Raw genomic sequence first — 19,530 nt, 5'->3', positions numbered from 1 at the left:
TCCCCAGGCTCTTCACACCAACAGAATGTATAGGCAGGAAAACGGAGGCGGTGGCTTTGAGTCCCTAAGCTTGTTTCTGAAGAGAAGTTACCCTATGAAAACACTGTAAGTCCATTCTCTCTCTTACAAGGTCAAAAGTACATACCTGTTTCATCCTTGCGGCAGCTCTATTTGAAAACAGAATAGACCTATCTTTTTGGAAGGAGGATGGGCACGTTTGAAGGGCTCGACTATAAGAACTTTCAGCTTCTATATAATCTGAGGATTACAAGGAAAAAAAAGAGGTCATTACAATTTTATTCCTGATAACCTATAGGATCTGAAAATGCATAGCTTTCCAGTTACAGGACAAAGGTTTCAAATAAAAAGACAGTCATAGTGTATCACATCTTGGGCAGTAAAAATCATTTTTCCTTTCTCTCTCTCTTTAAAGAAACAGTCCTTGCTTGTGACAATCTAATGAGGCTTCCTTCGTGAACTGTATTTAGAACACATTGTAAGTGAAGAACCCTCGATGTTCAAGATTCCTATATAATGCCCTGTATGTTCAGCTTTCATTTGGCTTACCAATTCAGTAAGGAGATCTGATAGGGGTTAGGGAACTGGACAGAAGAAGGATTAAAGTATTAGAGTCATCGTCTTGGATAAAGAAAAAAATTGACATACATGTTTTCATTAAAGATGCTGTGCTGCCATACAGTCAATCTGGTTAAAAACTAAACCGTATCCATAAAATGTTTGCAGAGACATTTCATGGACAACAATATAAAAATCAGTATTTGATAAAAGACTCTAAAAGAAAAAAAAAGGTAATAAATTCATATATTCTTTGCTACACACAGAATTATGGTCAGAGTACTAAGAGAGAATTGCCTATCTACTCCTTTTCAGGTTTAGAATACTTAACACTAAAATTCAAAGGGATATACTTTAAAAATTAGAATCAATTCTATTATGAAAAAAAGAAGTGATGATTACTAAATGAGATAAGCAAAATATTTAAATACATAGAAATAACTAGGGGAAAATGTTAACATTTCTAAAGCATATACACTTTGAAAGGTGACAGAAAGCTTTTTTATGATCAAATAGTTTCCCCAAATTATCAGAGTGAAACCAACTTATTCCTAAGCAAATATATGACATGCAGAGGGACACGAAAATCATCTGTTAATTGAATGCATCCAAAGAAAAAAGCACATGAGAAAGGAACCTAAGTACAAGCAAAATACTTCTCTAGGCCATGCTGGAAGGGTTAGGCCTGTTTTTAGAGCACTGGAAAAAGTGAGGATAGGAATCCTGTTGTATAGCAACACAGCGAATAGCCTTTTAACATTAAAGGTAAGAGTTTTCCAAAGCAACAGCTGAAGTGTCTCACTGCAAAGTGCCCCCCACTCCCAATTTCTGGATTAACGGATTATGAGGGGTCCCAAAAGCTTTACTCCATCCAGCCCATTAAGGTCAGCCCTACTTTTATGGAGCCCTGGTGGTACACTGGTTAAGAGCAGTGGCTGCTAACCAACAGGTCAGCAGTTCAAATCCACCAGCTGCTCCTTGGAAACCTTATGGGGCAGTTCCACTCTGTCCTATAGGGTCGCTGTAAGTCAGAATTAACTCGACGGCAACAGGTTCTATTTTGTGGAGGCAGCTCTTCCCCAGTCATATCCTGAGTGCCTTCGAACCTGAGGGACTCTATTCCGGCACTGTATTAGACAATATTCTGCTGCTGTTCACAGGCCAGTTTTTTTAAGTAAATGGTCAGGTCCTTCTTCCTAGTCTACCTTAGTCTAGAAGCTTTGCTGAAACCTGTTCACAATGGGTGACTCTGCTGGTATTTGAAATACCAGTGGCATAGCTTTCAGCATCACATCAACACACAAGCCACCACAATAGGACAAACTGGCAGACGAATGGTGGTATCCTTTCACCATCCTTATTCAATCCAAGAAGCCGGACCATATGAAGAACGTGACATCAGGATTGGAGGAAGACTCATTAACAGCCTATGATACGCAGATGTCAAAGCCTTGTTTTCCGAAAGCAAAGGGGACTTAAAGCACTTACTGATGAAGATCAAAGGCTACAGCCTTCAGTATAGATTACACCTCAACATAAGGAAAACAAAAATCCTCACATTGGACCAATAAACAACTTCGTGATAAACGGAGAAAAGACTGAAGTTGTCAAGGATTTCATTTTACTTGGATCCATAATAAATACCTATGGAAGCAGCAGTCAAGAAATCAAGAAACATATTGCATTGGGCAAACCTACCGTAAACATTTGTTGTTAGGTGCTGTCAAGTCAGTTCTGACTCATAGCGACCCTAGGTACAACAGAATGAAACAGTACCTGGTCCTGTGCCATCCTTACAATTGTTGTTGTGTTTGAGACCATTTATGCAGCCACTGTGTCAATCCATCTCGTTGAGGTTTTCCTCTTTTTCGATGACCCTCTATTTTACTAAGCATGATGTCCTTCTCCAGGAAGTCGTCTCTCCTGATCACATGTCTGAAGTAAGGGAGACGAAGTCTCATCATTCTCAATTCCAAGGAGCACTCTGACTGTACTTCTTCCAAGACAGACTTGTTTGTTCTTCTGACAGCACCATAATTCAAAGGCATCAATTCTTCTTCAATCTTCCTTATTCACTGTCCAGTTCTCACATGCATATGAGGCAACTGAAAATATCATGGCTTGGGTCAGGCGCACTTTAGTCCTCAAAGTGACACCTCTGCTTTTCAACACTCTAAAGAGGTCTTATACAGCAGATTTGCCCAATGAAATATGTTGTTTGACTTCTTGACTGTGGCTTCTGCAGGTGTTGACTGTGGATCCAAGTAAAATGGAATCCTTGACAACTTCGGTATTGCTCATCATGATGCTGCTTACTGATTCAGTTGTGAGAATTTCTGTTTTCTGTTAAGGTGTAATCCATACTGAAGGCTGTGGTCTTTGATCATCAGTAAGTGCTCCAAATCCTCTTCAATTTCAGCAAAAAAGGTTGTGTCATCTGCATATCACAGGTTGTTAATGAGTCTTCCACCAATCCCGGTGCCACATTCTTCTTCATATAGTCCAGCTTCTCAGACTAATTTGCTCAGCATACAGAGAGAATAACTATGCTAAAAGGATGCAATCCTGTGCACATCTTTCTTGATTTTAAATCATGCAGTATTCCCTTGCTCTGTTTGAGCAACTGCCTCTTGGGTCTATGCACAGGTTTCGTGTGAGCTCAATTAAGTGTTCTGAAATTTCCATTCTTCACAATGTTATCCACAATTTGTTATGATCCACACAGTCAAATGGCTTTGCACAGTCAATAAAACACAGGTAAACACCTCCCTGGCACTCTCTGCTTAGAGCCACGATCCATCTGACATCAGCAATGATATCCTTTGTTTCACGTCGTCTTCTAAATCCGGCTCGAATTTCTGGCAGTTCCCTGTTGATGTACTGCTGCAACAATGGCTTCTGAATGAGCTTCAGCAAAATTTACTTGTGTGTAATATTAATGATATTGTCCGATAATCTGCATTATGTTGGATCACCTTTCTTTGGAATGGGTGCAAATTCAGATCTCTTCCAGTCGGTTGGCCAGGTAGCTGTATTCTAAATTTCTTGGCATAGAGACATGTGAGCACCTCCAGTGCTGCATCCATTTGGTGAAACACCCAAATAGGTATTCTGTCAATTCCTGGAGCCTTGTTTTTCGCCAATGCCTTCAGTGCAGCTTGGATTTCTTCCTTCAGTACCATCAGTTCTTGATCATATGCTACCTCCTGAAACAGGTGAACACGGACCAATTCTTTTTGGTGCAGTGACTCTGTATTCCATCTTCTTTTGATGCTTCCTGCGTCATTCAATATTTTGCCCATAGCATCCTTCAGTATCGCAACTCAAGGCTTGAATGTTTTCTTCAGTTCTTTCAGCTTTAGAAATGCCAAGGATGTTCTTCTCTTTTTGTTTTCTAACTCCAGGTCTTTGCACATGTCATTATACTTTGTCTTCTCAATCTGTCCTTTGAAATCTTCTGTTCAGCTCTTTTATGTCATCATTTCTTCCATTCAAGAGAAGTTTCAGTCTCTTCTGACATCCATTTCAGTCTTTTCTTTCTTTTTAATGGTCTCTTGCTTTCTTCATGTATGATGACCTTGATGTCTCCCATAACTTGTCTGGTTTTCAGTCATTAGTGTTCAATACACCAAATCTATTCTTGAGATGGTCTCTAAATTCAGGTGGGATATACTGAAGGTAGTATTTTGGCGTTTATGGTCTTGTTCTAATTTTCTTCAGCTTCAACTTGAACATGCATATGAGCAATTGATGGTCTGTTCCGTAGTCAATCCCTGGGCTTGTTCTGACTGCTGATATTAAGCTTTTCCATTGTCTCTTTCTGCAGATATAGTCAATCTGATTCCCGTGTTTTCTATCTGCTGAGGTTGATGTGAACAGCTGCTGTTTATGTTGTTGAAAAAAGGTATTTGCAAGGAAGAAGTCATTGGTCTTGCCAAATTCTATCATGCCATCTCTGGAGTTTTTATCACCAGTGCCATATTTTCCAACTACTGATCCTTCTTCTTCATTTCCAACTTTTGCATTCCAATCACCAGTAATTATCAATGCATCTTGATTGCATGTTTGATCAATTTCAGACTGCAGAAGTTGGTAAAAATCTCCAATTTCCTCATTTTCGGCATTAGTGGTTGGTGTGTAAATTTGAATAATAGTCATATTAACTCGTCTTCCTTGTAGGCTTATGAAGATTATCCTATTGCTGACAGCACAGTACTTCAGAATACATCTTGAAATGTTCTTTTTGATGATGAATGTGACACCATTCCTCCTCAATTTGTCATTGCTGGCAAAGTAGACCATATGAACATCTGATTCAAAATGGCCAATATCAGCTCATCTCAGCTCACTAAAGCCTAGGATATAGATCTTTATGTGTTCTAGTTCATTTGTGACGACTCACAATTTTTCTAGATTCATACTTCATATGTTCCACATTCCAATTATTAATGGATGTCTGCAGCTGTTCCTTCGCATTTTGAGTTGTGCCAGATCAGCAAATGAAGGTTCCAAAAGCTTTATTCCATCCACGTCATTAAGGTCAACTCTACCTTGAGGGGAGCCCTGGTGGCGCAGTGATTAAGTGTTCGGCTGCTAAACAAAAGGTCAGCAGTCTGAATCCACCAGTCACTCCCTGGAAACTCTATGGGGCAGTTCCACTGTGTCCTGTGGGGATGCTATGAGTCAGAATCAACTGGATAGCAATGCATTTTTTTTTCCACTTTTAGGAGGCAGCTCTTCCTCAGTCATATTTTAAGTGTCCTCCAATCTGGTGGGCTCATCTTCCAGCACTGCATCAGACAATGTTCCGCTGCTATTCATAAGGGTTTCACTGGCCAATTTTTTCAGAGGTAGACTGCCAGGTTCTTCTTTCTGGCAGTCGTAGTCTGGAAGCTCCATTGAAACCTGTCCACTAAGGGTGACCCTGCTAGTATTTGAAATACTAGTGGCAAAGCTTCCAGTATCACAGTAACATGTAAGCCACCACAGTATGATAAAGCAACAGATATGTGGTGAGACGTGGTAAAAAGCAAAGATATCACCTTAAGGACTAAGGTGCACCTGACCATGGTATTTTCAATCGCCTCATATGTATGGCAAAGTCGGATAATGAATAAGAAGTGATGCCTTTGAATTACAGTGTTGGTGAAGAATGAGGAATATACCACAGACTGCCAGAAGAATAAACAAATCTGTCTTGGAAGATGTATAACCAGAATGCTCCTTAGAAGCAAGGATGGAGAGACGTTGTGTCCTGTACCTGGGATACGTTATCAGCAGGGACCAGTCCCTGGAGAAGGGCATCATGCTTGCTAAAGTAGAGAGTCAGTGAAAAAGAGGAAGACCCTCAATGAGACAGGCTGACACAGTGGCTGCCACAATGGGCTCAAACACAGCAATGATTGTGAGAATGGTACAGGATTGGACAGTGTTTCGTTCTATTCTGCACAGGATTACTATGAGTTGGAATCAACTTAATGGTACCTAACAATAACAACAATAGTGTACAGTGAAGAAAAACGATGCCTGTAATAAGAGATACCTGGTAACTGATTAATGTCAGCTGAAATCATTTTGGACCTAGTAAAAATCAAATTCCAAGGTTCTGGGAAGCAACAATGAGTTGTGAGCAGTTTAAGTTTGCTGGCTGTTGCCAAATGTTCTTTGGTGCCTCTTTACAGAATCTAAAAAAGAATGAGAAGTCAAGATGATCAGCCATCAGTGCTCAAACAATGATCTCACCTCCTTTCTTAAACTGTTCATTTCCCTCTTCCTTTAGCTGAGTGCTCTCTTCTCTTCTTTTCTGAAAGAGATCAGAGAATTACATAATTTCTCATAATATAAGTGAACAACAACAACAAAATGGGTCAGTTTTCATTATATATAAGACTATTAAATAGGCAGTAGCTTGACTTCTAAGAACTAGGTCAGTTTTACCTATATCTCAAACAGATATACTGAAAAACACACGACCACCTGGCTAATCATCCATCAGTTGTATCTTTTTTTTTAATTGTGTTTTAAGTGTACAGCACAAATTAGTTTCTCATTCAAAAATTTATACACAGGGGCGGAGCCAAGATGGAGGACTAGGCAGACGCTACCTCGGATCCCTCTTACAACAAAGACACGGAAAAACAAGTGAATCGATCACATACATAACAATCTACGAACCCTGAACAACAAACACAGATTTAGAGACGGAGAACGAACTAATACGGGGAAGCAGCGATTGTTTCCAGAGCCTGGAGCCAGCATACCACTCAGGTACGGCACAAGCACAGAGAGCGGCTCCACCCCCCTGAACTAACCCCGGGAGGGGGACCAGCCGGTTCCACGGGCGGCGTGGGACGCAGCCGGTAGGAGAAGTCCCCGGGAGGCAGTGACTGGTCTTGGAGCAGAAAGAGCAGCGTCCGAGCCGGGGAACCGTCCCGCAGGGATTTGGACTGGACGCAGCGGATTTTCTGGAAAAACTAGTTTCCCAGTGATGGCTTGGAGACAACAATCCATATCAAACCACTTAAAGAAGCAGACCATGACAGCTTCTCCAACCCCCCAAACAAAAGAATCAAAATCTTTCCCAAATGAAGATACAATCTTGGAATTATCAGATACAGAATATAAAATACTAATTTACAGAATGCTTAATGATATCACAAATGAAATTAGGATAACTGCAGAAAAAGCCAAGGAACACACTGATAAAACTGTTGAAGAACTCAAAAAGATTATTCAAGAACATACTGGAAAAATTAATAAGTTGCAAGAATCCATAGAGAGACAACATGTAGAAATCCAAAAGATTAACAATAAAATAACAGAATTAGACAACGCACTAGGAAGTCAGAGGAGCAGACTCGAGCAATTAGAATGCAGACTGGGACATCTGGAGGACCAGGGAATCAACACCAACACAGCTGAAAAAAAATCAGATAAAAGAATTAAAAAAAATGAAGAAACCCTAAGAATTATGTGGGACTCTATCAAGAAGGATAACCTGCGGGTGATTGGAGTCCCAGAACAGGGAGGGGGGACAGAAAACACAGAGAAAATAGTTGAAGAACTCCTGACACAAAACTTCCCTGACATCATGAAAGACGAAAGGATATCTATCCAAGATGCTCATCGAACCCCATTTAAGATTGATCCAAAAAGAAAAACACCAAGACATATTATCATCAAACTCACCAAAACCAAAGATAAACAGAAAATTTTAAAAGCAGCCAGGGAGAAAAGAAAGGTTTCCTTCAAGGGAGAATCAGTAAGAATATGTTCTGACTACTCAGCAGAAACCATGCAGGCAAGAAGGGAATGGGACGACATATACAGAACACTGAAGGAGAAAAACTGCCAGCCAAGGATCATATATCCAGCAAAACTCTCTCTGAAATATGAAGGCGAAATTAAGATATTTACAGACAAACACAAGTTTAGAGAATTTGCAAAAACCAAACCAAAGCTACAAGAAATACTAAAGGATATTGTTTGGTCAGAGAACCAATAATATCAGATATCAGCACAGCACAAGGTCACAAAACAGATGTCCTGATATCAACTCAAATAGGGAAATCACAAAAACAAATTAAGATTAATTAAAAAAAAAAATACACATAACAGGGAATCATGGAAGTCAATAGGTAAAAGATCACAATAATCAAAAAGAGGGACGAAATACAGGAGGCATTGAACTGCCATATGGAGAGTGATACAAGGCGATATAGAACAATACAAGTTAGGTTTTTACTTAGAAAAATAGGGATAAATAATAAGGTAACCACACAAAGGTATAACAACTCTATAACTCAAGATAAAAACCAAGAAAAACGTTAACGACTCAACTAACATAAAGTCAAGCACTATGAAAATGAGGATCTCACAATTTACTAAGAAAAACGCCTCAGCACAAAAAAAGTATGTGGAAAAATGAAATTGTCAACAACACACATAAAAAGGCATCAAAATGACAGCACTAAAAACTTATTTATCTATAATTACCCTGAACGTAAATGGACTAAATGCACCAATAAAGAGACAGAGAGTCACAGACTGGATAAAGAAACACGATCCATCTATATGCTGCCTACAAGAGACACACCTTAGACTTAGAGACACAAACAAACTAAAACTCAAAGGATGGAAAAAAGTATATCAAGCAAACAATAAGCAAAAAAGAAGAGGAGTAGCAATATTAATTTCTGACAAAATAGACTTTAGACTTAAATCCACCACAAAGGATAAAGAAGGACACTATATAATGATAAAAGGGACAATTGATCAGGAAGACATAACCATATTAAATATTTATGCACCCAATGACAGGGCTGCAAGATACATAAATCAAATTTTAACAGAATTGAAAAGCGAGATAGATACCTCCACAATTATAGTAGGAGACTTCAACACACCACTTTCGGAGAAGGACAGGACATCCAGTAAGCAGCTCAACAGAGACACGGAAGATCTAATTACAACAATCAACCAACTTGACCTCATTGACTTATACAGAACTCTCCACCCAACTGCTGCAAAATATACTTTTTTTTCTAGCGCACATGGAACATTCTCTAGAATAGACCACATATTAGGTCATAAAACAAACCTTTGCAGAGTCCAAAACATCGAAATATTACAAAGCATCTTCTCAGACCACAAGGCAATAAAACTAGAGATCAATAACAGAAAAACTAGGGAAAAGAAATCAAATACTTGGAAAATGAACAACACCCTTCTGAAAAAAGACTGGGTTATAGAAGACATTAAGGAGGGAATAAGGAAATTCATAGAAAGCAATGAGAATGAAAATACTTCCTATCAAAACCTCTGGGACACAGCAAAAGCAGTGCTCAGAGGCCAATTTATATCAATAAATGCACACATACAAAAAGAAGAAAGAGCCAAAATCAGAGAACTGTCCCTACAACTTGAACAAATAGAAACTGAGCAACAAAAGAATCCATCAGGCACCAGAAGAAAACAAATAATAAAAATTAGAGCTGAACTAAATGAATTAGAGAACAGAAAAACAATTGAAAGAATTAACAAAGCCAAAAGCTGTTTCTTTGAAAAAATTAACAAAATTGATAAACCATTGGCTAGACTGACTAAAGAAATACAGGAAAGGAAACAAATAACCCGAATAAGAAATGAGAAGGACCACATCACAACAGAACCAAATGAAATTAAAAGAATCATTTCAGATTATTATGAAAAATTGTACTCTAACAAATTTGAAAACCTAGAAGAAATGGATGAATTCCTGGAAAAACACTACCTACCTAAACTAACACATTCAGAGGTAGAACAACTAAATAGACCCATAACAAAAAAAGAGATTGAAACGGTAATCAAAAAACTCCCAACAAAAAAAAGCCCTGGCCCGGACGGCTTCACTGCAGAGTTCTACCAAACGTTCAGAGAAGAGTTAACACCACTACTACTAAAGGTATTCCAAAGCATAGAAAATGACGGAATACTACCCAACTCATTCTATGAAGCCACCATCTCCCTGATACCAAAACCAAGTAAAGACATTACAAAAAAAGAAAATTATAGACCTATATCCCTCATGAACATTGATGCAAAAATCCTCAACAAAATTCTAGCCAATAGAATCCAACAACACATCAAAAAAATAATTCACCCTGATCAAGTGGGATTTATACCAGGTATGCAAGGCTGGTTTAATATCAGAAAAACCATTAATGTAATCCATCACATAAATAAAACAAAAGACAAAAGCCACATGATCTTATCAATTGATGCAGAAAAGGCATTTGACAAAGTCCAACACCCATTTATGATAAAAACTCTTACCAAAATAGGAATTGAAGGAAAATTCCTCAACATAATAAAGGGCATCTATGCAAAGCCAACAGCCAATATTACTCTAAATGGAGAGAACCTGAAAGCATTTCCCTTGAGAACGGGAACCAGACAAGGATGCCCTTTATCACCGCTCTTATTCAACATCGTGTTGGAAGTCTTAGCCAGGGCAATTAGGCTAGACAAAGAAATAAAAGGTATCCGGATTGGCAAGGAAGAAGTAAAGTTATCACTATTTGCAGATGACATGATTATATACACAGAAAACCCTAAGGAATCCTCCAGAAAACTACCGAAACTAATAGAAGAGTTTGGCAGAGTCTCAGGTTATAAAATAAACATACAAAAATCACTTGGATTCCTCTACATCAACAAAAAGAACACCGAAGAGGAAATAACCAAATCAATACCATTCACAGTAGCCCCCAAGAAGATAAGATACTTAGGAATAAATCTTACCAAGGATGTAAAAGACCTATACAAAGAAAACTACAAAGCTCTACTACAAGAAATTCAAAAGGACATACTTAAGTGGAAAAACATACCCTGCTCATGGATAGGAAGACTTAACATAGTAAAAATGTCTATTCTACCAAAAGCCATCTATACATTTAACGCACTTCCAATCCAAATTCCAATGTCATATTTTAAGGGGATAGAGAAACAAATCACCAATTTCATATGGAAGGGAAAGAAGCCCCGGATAAGCAAAGCACTACTGAAAAAGAAGAAGAAAGTGGGAGGCCTCACCTTACCTGACTTCAGAACCTATTATACAGCCACAGTAGTCAAAACAGCCTGGTATTGGTACAACAACAGACACATAGACCAACGGAACAGAACTGAGAACCCAGACATAGATCCATCCACGTATGAGCAGCTGATATTTGACAAAGGACCAGTGTCAATTAACTGGGGAAAAGATAGCCTTTTTAACAAATGGTGCTGGCACATAACTGGATATCCATTTGCAAAAAAATGAAACAGGACCCATACCTCACACCATGCACAAAAACTAACTCCAAGTGGGTCAAAGACCTAAACATAAAGACTAAAACGATAAAGATCATGGAAGAAAAAATTGGGACAACCCTAGGAGCCCTAATACAAGGCATAAACAGAATACAAAACATTACCAAAAATGATGAAGAGAAACCCGATAACTGGGAGCTCCTAAAAATCAAACACCTATGCTCATCTAAAGACTTCTCCAAAAGAGTAAATAGACCACCTACAGACTGGGAAAGAATTTTCAGCTATGACATCTCCGACCAGCGCCTGATCTCTAAAATCTACATGATTCTGTCAAAACTCAACCACAAAAAGACAAACAACCCAATCAAGAAGTGGGCAAAGGATATGAACACACATTTCACTAAAGAAGATATTCAGGCAGCCAACAGATACATGAGAAAATGCTCTCGATCATTAGCCATTAGAGAAATGCAAATTAAAACAACGATGAGATTCCATCTCACACCAGCAAGGCTGGCATTAATCCAAAAAACACAAAATAATAAAGGTTGGAGAGGCTGCGGAGAGATTGGAACTCTCATACACTGCTGGTGGGAATGTAAAATGGTACAACCACTTTGGAAATCTATCTGGCGTTATCTTAAACAGTTAGAAATAGAACTACCATACAACCCAGAAATCCCACTCCTAGGAATATACCCTAGAGATACAAGAGCCTTCATACAAACAGATACATGCACACCCATGTTTATTGCAGCTCTGTTTACAAGAGCAAAAAGTTGGAAGCAACCAAGGTGTCCATCAACGGATGAATGGGTAAATAAATTGTGGTATATTCACACAATGGAATACTACGCATCGACAAAGAACAGTGACGAATCTCTGAAACATTTCATAACATGGAGGAACCTGGAAGGCATTATGCTGAGCGAAAGGAGTCAGACGCAAAAGGACAAATACTGTATAAGACCACCATTATAAGATCTCGAGAAATAGTAAACCTGAGAAGAACACATACTTTTGTGGTTACGAGGGGGGGAGGCAGGGAGGGTGGGAGAGGGTTTTTTATTGATTAATCAGTAGATAAGAACTGCTTTAGGTGAAAGGAAAGACAACACTCAATACATGGAAGGTCAGCTCAATTGGACTGGACCAAAAGCAAAGAAGTTTCCGGGATAAAATGAATGCTTCAAAGGTCAGCGGAGCAAGTGCGGGGGTCTGGGGAACATGGTTTGCGAGGACTTCTAAGTCAATTGGCAAAATAATTCTATTATGAAATCATTCTGCATCCCACTTTGAAATGTGGCGTCTGGAGTCTTAAATGCTAACAAGCGGCCATCTAAGATGCAGCAATTGGTCTCAACCCACCTGGAGCAAAGGAAAATGAAGAACGCCAAGGCCACACGACAACTAAGAGCCCAAGAGACAGAAAGGGCCACATGAACCAGAGACCTACATCATCCTGAGACCAGAAGAACTAGTTGGTGCCCGGCCACAATCGATGACTGCCCTGACAGGGAGCACAGCAGAGGACCCCTGAGGGAGCAGGAGATCAGTGGGATACAGACCCCAAATTCTCATAAAAACACCAAACTTAATGGTCTGACTGAGACTGGAGGAATCCCGGTGGCCATGCTCCCCAGACCTTCAGTTGACACAGGACAGGAACCATCCCCGAAGACAACTCATCAGAAATGAAAGGGACTGGTCAGCGGGTGGGAGAGAGACGCTGATGAAGAGTGAGCTAATTATATCAGGTGGACACTCGAGATTGCGTTGGCAACTCTTGTCTGGAGGGGGGATGGGAGGATAGAGAGAGAGGGAAGCCGGCAAAATTGTCAAGAAAGGAGAGACTGAAAGGGCTGACTCAAGAGGGGGAAAGCAAGTGGGAGTAGGGAGTGAGATGTATGCAAACTTGTATGTGACAGACTGATTGGATTTGTAAACATTCACTTGAAGCTTAATAAAAGTAGTAAAAAAAAAAAACAAACAAAAAAAAATTTATACACAAACTGTTTTGTGACACTGATTGCAATACCTGCGACATGTCAGCACCCCCCTACTTTCCCTTTATACCACCGGTTCCCTGCATCCATTCATCTAGGTTTCATGTCCCTTCCTGTCTTCGCCTCTTTGCTTTTGGGCAGGTGTTGCCCATTTGGTCTTGTATACTTGACTGAACTAAGAAGCACTTTCCTCACATGTGTTGTTCTTTGTTTTATAGGTCTAATCTTTGGCTGAAAGATGGACTTCGGGAGAGGCTTCAGTTCTGAGTTAGCAGGGTGTCTGGGAGCCAGAGTCACAAAGGTTCCTCCACTCTCTGCCAGACCAGTAAATCTGGTCTTTTTGTGTGTGTGTGAATTTGAATTTTGTACTACATTTTTCTCCCACTCTGTCTGGAACCCTCTACTGTAATCCCTGTCAGAGTGGTTGGTGGTGGTAGCTGGGCACCATTTAGTTCTTCTGGGCTCAGGTTGGTGGAGGCTATGGTTCATGGGGTCCATTGGTCCTTTGGACTGATATTTTCCTTTCATCTTTGATTTTTTTCATTCTCCTTTGCTCCGAACGTGATGGGACCAGTAGATGTATTTTAGATGGCCGCTTGCAAGCTTTTAAGACCCTAGACACTACTCACCAAAGGATGTAGAATATTTTCTTTATGAACTATGTTATTGCCAGTTGATCTAGAGGTCCCCCAAGACCTTGGTCGCTAGCCCTCAGTCCCAGCAGTTCAGTCCCTCAAGGTGTTTGGATGTGTCTAGGAAGCTTCTACGACTTTGCCTTGGTCAAATTGTGCTGGCTTCCCCTATATCATGTGTACTTTCCATTCACTAAAGCTGTAACACTTGTCTACTATCTAGTTAGTGATTTCCACTCCCCATCTTTCCCTCCCTTGTAACCATCAAAGATTGCTTTTTTCTGTGTATAAACCTGCAGTATGGTTAATTATTCCTGTGTCTGGGCTGTCTAGCCATGGTCTTGTAACTCCCACCCAGGGTAACTGTGGCTTGCCAAAGGGACTGGTCAGTTTTGCTTTAAGAGAGCCAATTCCAGAGCAGAGAGAAGGAGCCCACCACCAAGGAAGCAAAGTCCAGCACGAGATGGCATGGTGGGCTTCTCAGCCCATGGAGAGAGAAAGCTGAGTGCCTTTGGGCAGAGACTTAGTGCAAGGGAGAGGCGTGCCTGTGGCACAGCTAGGAAGAGGCTATCCTGAAGGAAGAGCTGTATCTTGAGTGTTCCTGAGCCTGAATTGTAACTGTTAGTTCCCTAACAAACCCCATAATTGTGAATACGGTCTATGAGTTCTGTGTGGCCACTGCAATGAACTATCGAACCCAGTAGAGAGTGCTATGGGAGGGACAGTTGGTGTCAGAATTGGTGAAGATTACGGAAGAGAGGAGGCCTGACCCCTGCCTCACAGAAATTAGCCTTGGGCTGTTGATCTTGACTCTCCTTCCCCCCTGTGAAGTTAGAGGCGGTCTGACAGTGCCCCCATGCTGTTTTTTTTTTTTTTTTCCATGCTATTTTCACAAAACCTTTTTTTGAGTTTTTATAATACTGGTCTCATACAATATTTTTCCTTTTTGTGATTGACTTATTTCGCTCACTGTAATACCCTCCAGATTCATCCATGTTGTGAGATGCTTCTCGGATTTATCATTGCTCTTTACTGTGGTGCAGTATTCCATTGTGTGTATGTACCAAAATCTGTTTATCCGTTCATCTATTGATGAGCACTTAGGTTGTTTCCACCTTTCTGCTATTTTGAATAATGCTGCAGTGAACATGGGTGTGCATGTGTCTATCTGTGCGATGGCTCTTATTTCTTCAGGACATATTCCTAGAGTGGGATTGCTGGGTTGTATGGTATTTCTATTTCTAGCTTTTTAAGGAGGTGCCATATGGTTTTCCTTAATGGTTGTACCATTTTACATTCCCACTAACAGTGCGTAAGAGTTCCAATCTCCCCACAACCTCTCCAACATTTGTTATTTTCTGTTTTTTTGATTCATGCCAGTAATGTTGGGGTGGGATGGTATTTCATAGTAGTTTTGATTTGCATTTCTCTATAGGTTCACTATGAGTTGGAATCGACTCGATAGCAAAGGGTTTGGTTTTTGTTTTAATGGGCTAATATCGCAAGCATTTCCTCACATGTCTATTAGCTGCCTGAATGTCTTCTTTGGTGAAGTATCTGTTCATATTCTTTCCCATTTTTTTAACTGGATTATTTGTCTTTTTGTTATTGAGATGTTAAGTATTCTATTGATTTTAAAGATTAGACCCTTGTCAGATACGTCGGGAAACCCTGATGGCGTAGTGTTAAGAGTTCAGCTGCTAACCAAAAGGTGGACAGTTCAAATCTACCAGGCGTTCCTTGGAAACTCTATGGGACAGTTCTACTCTGTCCTATAGGGTCACTATGAGTCAGAATCGACTCATTGGCAATGGGTTCAGATATGTTGTAGCCAAAAAATTTTCCCAGTCTGTAGGTTCTCTTTTTATTCTTTTGGTGAAGTCTTTTGATGAACATATGTGTTTAATTTTCAGGAGCTCCCAGTTATCTAGTTTACTTCTGGTGTTTGTGCATTGTTATGACTTGTATCAAATTTATGCCATGTATTAGGGTCCCTAGCATTGTCCCTATTTTTTCTTCCGTGATTTTTTTTAGGTTTTATATTTAGATCATTGATCCATTTTGAGTTTTTGTGTATGCTGTGAAGTATGGGTCCTGCATCTTTTTTTTCAATAGATGGACATCAGTTTTGCCAGCACCATTTGCTAAAAAGACTGTCTTTCCTCCATTTAATGGACTTTCATCCTTTCATCAATTGTATTCTCAATGTTTAATACCTAAATCCTAGGTTTTCTTTGCATGTACTTTACTTCCTATGTTTCTAGTTTTTACAAGGAAGGGTAATGCAGGTTTCATTCAATTTCTACTCTCTCAATGTGAAACTAAAGAACATTCCCACTGGTGTGCATACCCTTGTAAATTCAAATTTCGGCTCTACTACTTACTAGTTGCATGACCTTGGACAAGATCCAGAATCTTTCTAAGCCTTAGTCTCTTCTTCTAAAAAATTAAGCTTTAATAGTACCACTTGTTGTTGCTGTTGGGTGCTGTTGAGTCGACTTAGACCCACAGTGCCCCCACATTACAGAGCAGACCTGTCCCATAAAGCTTTCTATTTTATAGGCTATTGTCCTTATGGAAGCAGACTGCCAGGTCTTTTTGCCACAGAGCCAGTGGGTTAGTTCGAACCATCAACCTTTTGGTTAGCAGGCAAGTGCCACCACGGCTCTTTCTTAGGGTTGTTTTATGGATTAATATGATAATGTATGTAAAGCTTCCAATACAGTGTCCATCAAGTAAGGGCTTGATAAATGTCAGCTATTATTAAAATAAGTAATTTAATACTGTTTTACATACAACTGTGGTTTGTCATGAAGAAGACATGCCATGTCGTGAGAGTGCATTATAGAGGATTATCCTAGTCTGCAGAGTCAGGGCACTATGCTGTTAGCACACTAGTACAGGAATACTTGAGGAAAGCTAGATACACAAATTTCTTTTCTTAGATTCTTCAGAAACTCACACAGATGGCCAACTCAAAGGCAGAGTGAATGTTATCCTGCAAAGCAAAGCTGACACGTGCTGAGTTCCTGTGTGCTTTCAGCCATGAACATCTTATCAACATGGCTGGCACAAGCAGAACTGGCAGAAGTGCCTGCCTGCCTGCCACCTTTTGACAGTGCTTTTTTACAGATAACTCCCCCAAATCTTTCTTTATTCTTGAAACTTCTGACTAAATAAAAACTTCAGAGGGAGAACACATAGTTAGCAAGGTATTTCACACATGGGAGGAACTTGGAACCTAAACAATTTATACTCTTAAAATTGGGGACCAAAATAAAATTACATCTCTGGAGAATATTGTAAATATGCTACTGATGAAACCAGAGTGCTTTCCAAGTGTCTTATTATTCTACTATGGATAAAACAGAGCACTTGACAAATCTCAATAAAAAAATCAAAAGGAAGTTGCACGTTGAATCTCATTTTTTGCAGCTTCTGCTATGTGCCAGACACATAGCAGATGTAATAATTTGTTTTAAGATATAACATATTTGAGGAAGGACTATTCTTAAAGTATACAGAAAAAATAAAATGGGGGAGGGATACAAATATAAAAATGTGGCTGTATTTCCCTAGCACTACCTAGGAGGAAAGGGGCCCTGGTGGTGCAGTGGTTCAGTGCTGCTAAATGAAAAGTTTGGTGGTTTGAACCCACCAGTCACTCCTTGGGAGAAAGATACAGCAGTCTGTTTCTGTGAAGATTTACAGCCTTGGAAGCCCTATGGGGCAGGTCTACTCTGTCCTATAGAGTCCTATATGAGTTGGAATTAACTTGATGGAAATGGGTTTGGGGGTTTGGTTTTTGGTTTACCTGGGAGGAAGGTACTTGGATTATAATACTGTCTATTGCATTGGCAGGGATTCTGGATGTAAGCAAAAGGGTCTGTCCAAAAAAAAAAAAAAAGGAGAAGTGAGACGTATTGGAAAGACATTGGGGTTCACAGAATCAACATAGGCTTAAAGAACAGCCTTAGAATATAGGTAGACTTCAAGTGAGCTCTGTTAAGTCAAGAAGAAAAAGCTAAATATCTTTTGGTGAAAGAGTCTGGCCAGGACAGGGCTGCAATGGTGGCAAATAAATTCTAAGCAGTCCTTTTTCTTTGCTTCACTCAATCCAGATTCAAAGCCTTGGCTGGACATATGCAATGAGCCAGCCCAGGTCACATGCCTTGGCTGACAGGGAATGGATTGAGGGATGTGGGGCACTGCCACTCAACAAGATGACAACATGGTAGAGAACTTCCCCAAATAGCCAAGAAAACTCTGTAACAAATCTAGTTAACAGTTATTTAAAAATCAGAAATGCCGGAAGGGCAGTTCATCAAGTTATTAGCACTTAATGTCCATTCTTCAAGGATGTTCCATTTCCTCTGTTTTAACTCTAATCTCAAGCTACTTTTTCATCTATAATCTGTTCTGTGGCGCGAACTCATCAGGAATGTTCTATGAACATCGATAAATTACACAGACTGTTAGATCAGGCTCTTCTGAATTTCGTGTTTTTTTTTTAAGAGTCAAATCATTCTTAGGTAAATTTATAACATCAAGTTCCCAATGGGCAAAGCCTAGACCTGGCAAGAAATTACTGCTAAGACCCAGCCTGAGCAGCCAGTCAGATAAAAACTCAGTGGGTTCATAATTGGGGGCAGGGACTACAAGTTGAACTAGCAAAGAGAAGGGCTCTAAAACATATTTCCAAGGCCAATTATTCTCAGAAACACATTTTATTTTTTTGGCTGATAAATCACAATCCAGTGACCCATTAACCAGTAAACACTGGAAAAGATCTGCTCCTTCCAGCTCCAAAGACTGTATAAATCGAGGATTAATGCAATTATCAATATCATGCTGAACATCTCCTTGGAAACAGCTAAAAATAGCACTTTGAGGAGAGAGCTGCACTCTCTCAGCTGTGCCAAGAGACTGACTCGATCCCAGAACAAAGACAGGGGTCTATTCTCCTGCCTGAATATATTCTTTCTCCAAGGGATGGCACACATACTGTGTTTGTTCCTGGAACCCAAGGACAGATTTCATAGACAGCACGCAGGTCCTGCTTCAGCACGCTAAGTGCCGGAAATGTTCATGCATAAATGAGCTGGTAGTGCTGACATTCTGTAGCGGTATCAGGGGCCAATCTTCCCAGGCTCGTTCCATGAAGAGAAGCTTCTAATGTGGTTAGGAGCCCCCTCACACGCCTCCACAGTGCCTTTTAACACATTTCAGAGAGGCCTCACAGGGAAACATCTGTTCTTGAACTACATTTCCATAGGAATGGAAACCAAAGAAATTTTACAGGACTTGTTACTCAGTACTCCAAGAAAGCTGCTTCCTCCCCGTCACTGAAAACTCAGGGGAGAAATACTGACATTATTCTGCATCATAAATCATCAAAGGAACTTGCCAAAGACAACCCCAGACAAGACCCTTGATGAGTGGAGTTTATTTCAACTGCATATTACCGAACTGCAAACTTCTTGGTTTGGTATTCAAAGTTCAGCACAACCTACACAAGT

The 19,530-nt window shown here is 40.0% G+C and overlaps 2 protein-coding genes across 3 annotated transcripts in view; one reads left to right on the top strand and one right to left on the bottom strand.

The window, feature by feature from the left end:
- The window catches only part of PWWP2A (PWWP domain containing 2A), a 74,495-nt gene extending 67,680 nt beyond the window's left edge, over positions 1-6,815 (top strand). Inside the window, exons 4-5 of the mRNA XM_064278959.1 lie at positions 8-105; positions 6,645-6,815. Of these exons, the coding sequence (XP_064135029.1) occupies positions 8-105; positions 6,645-6,669 (123 nt within the window). The 3' untranslated portion in view covers positions 6,670-6,815. The remainder of the gene's footprint in view (positions 1-7; positions 106-6,644) is intronic.
- Positions 1-19,530, bottom strand: part of TTC1 (tetratricopeptide repeat domain 1) — a 56,919-nt gene that overhangs the window by 22,925 nt on the left and 14,464 nt on the right. For both annotated transcript variants that reach the window (XM_003404632.3, XM_010592259.3), the window contains exons 3-4: positions 6,319-6,379; positions 146-258 (exon numbers count right to left, since the gene is read on the bottom strand). In XM_003404632.3, coding sequence (XP_003404680.1) covers positions 146-258; positions 6,319-6,379 — 174 coding nt within the window. The remainder of the gene's footprint in view (positions 1-145; positions 259-6,318; positions 6,380-19,530) is intronic.

This window comes from Loxodonta africana, chromosome 2 (assembly GCF_030014295.1).
Source record: "Loxodonta africana isolate mLoxAfr1 chromosome 2, mLoxAfr1.hap2, whole genome shotgun sequence".
Taxonomy (NCBI): domain Eukaryota; kingdom Metazoa; phylum Chordata; class Mammalia; order Proboscidea; family Elephantidae; genus Loxodonta; species Loxodonta africana.
Note: the sequence above shows the minus strand (reverse complement) of the source record. Positions and strands in the feature narration are given on the sequence as shown.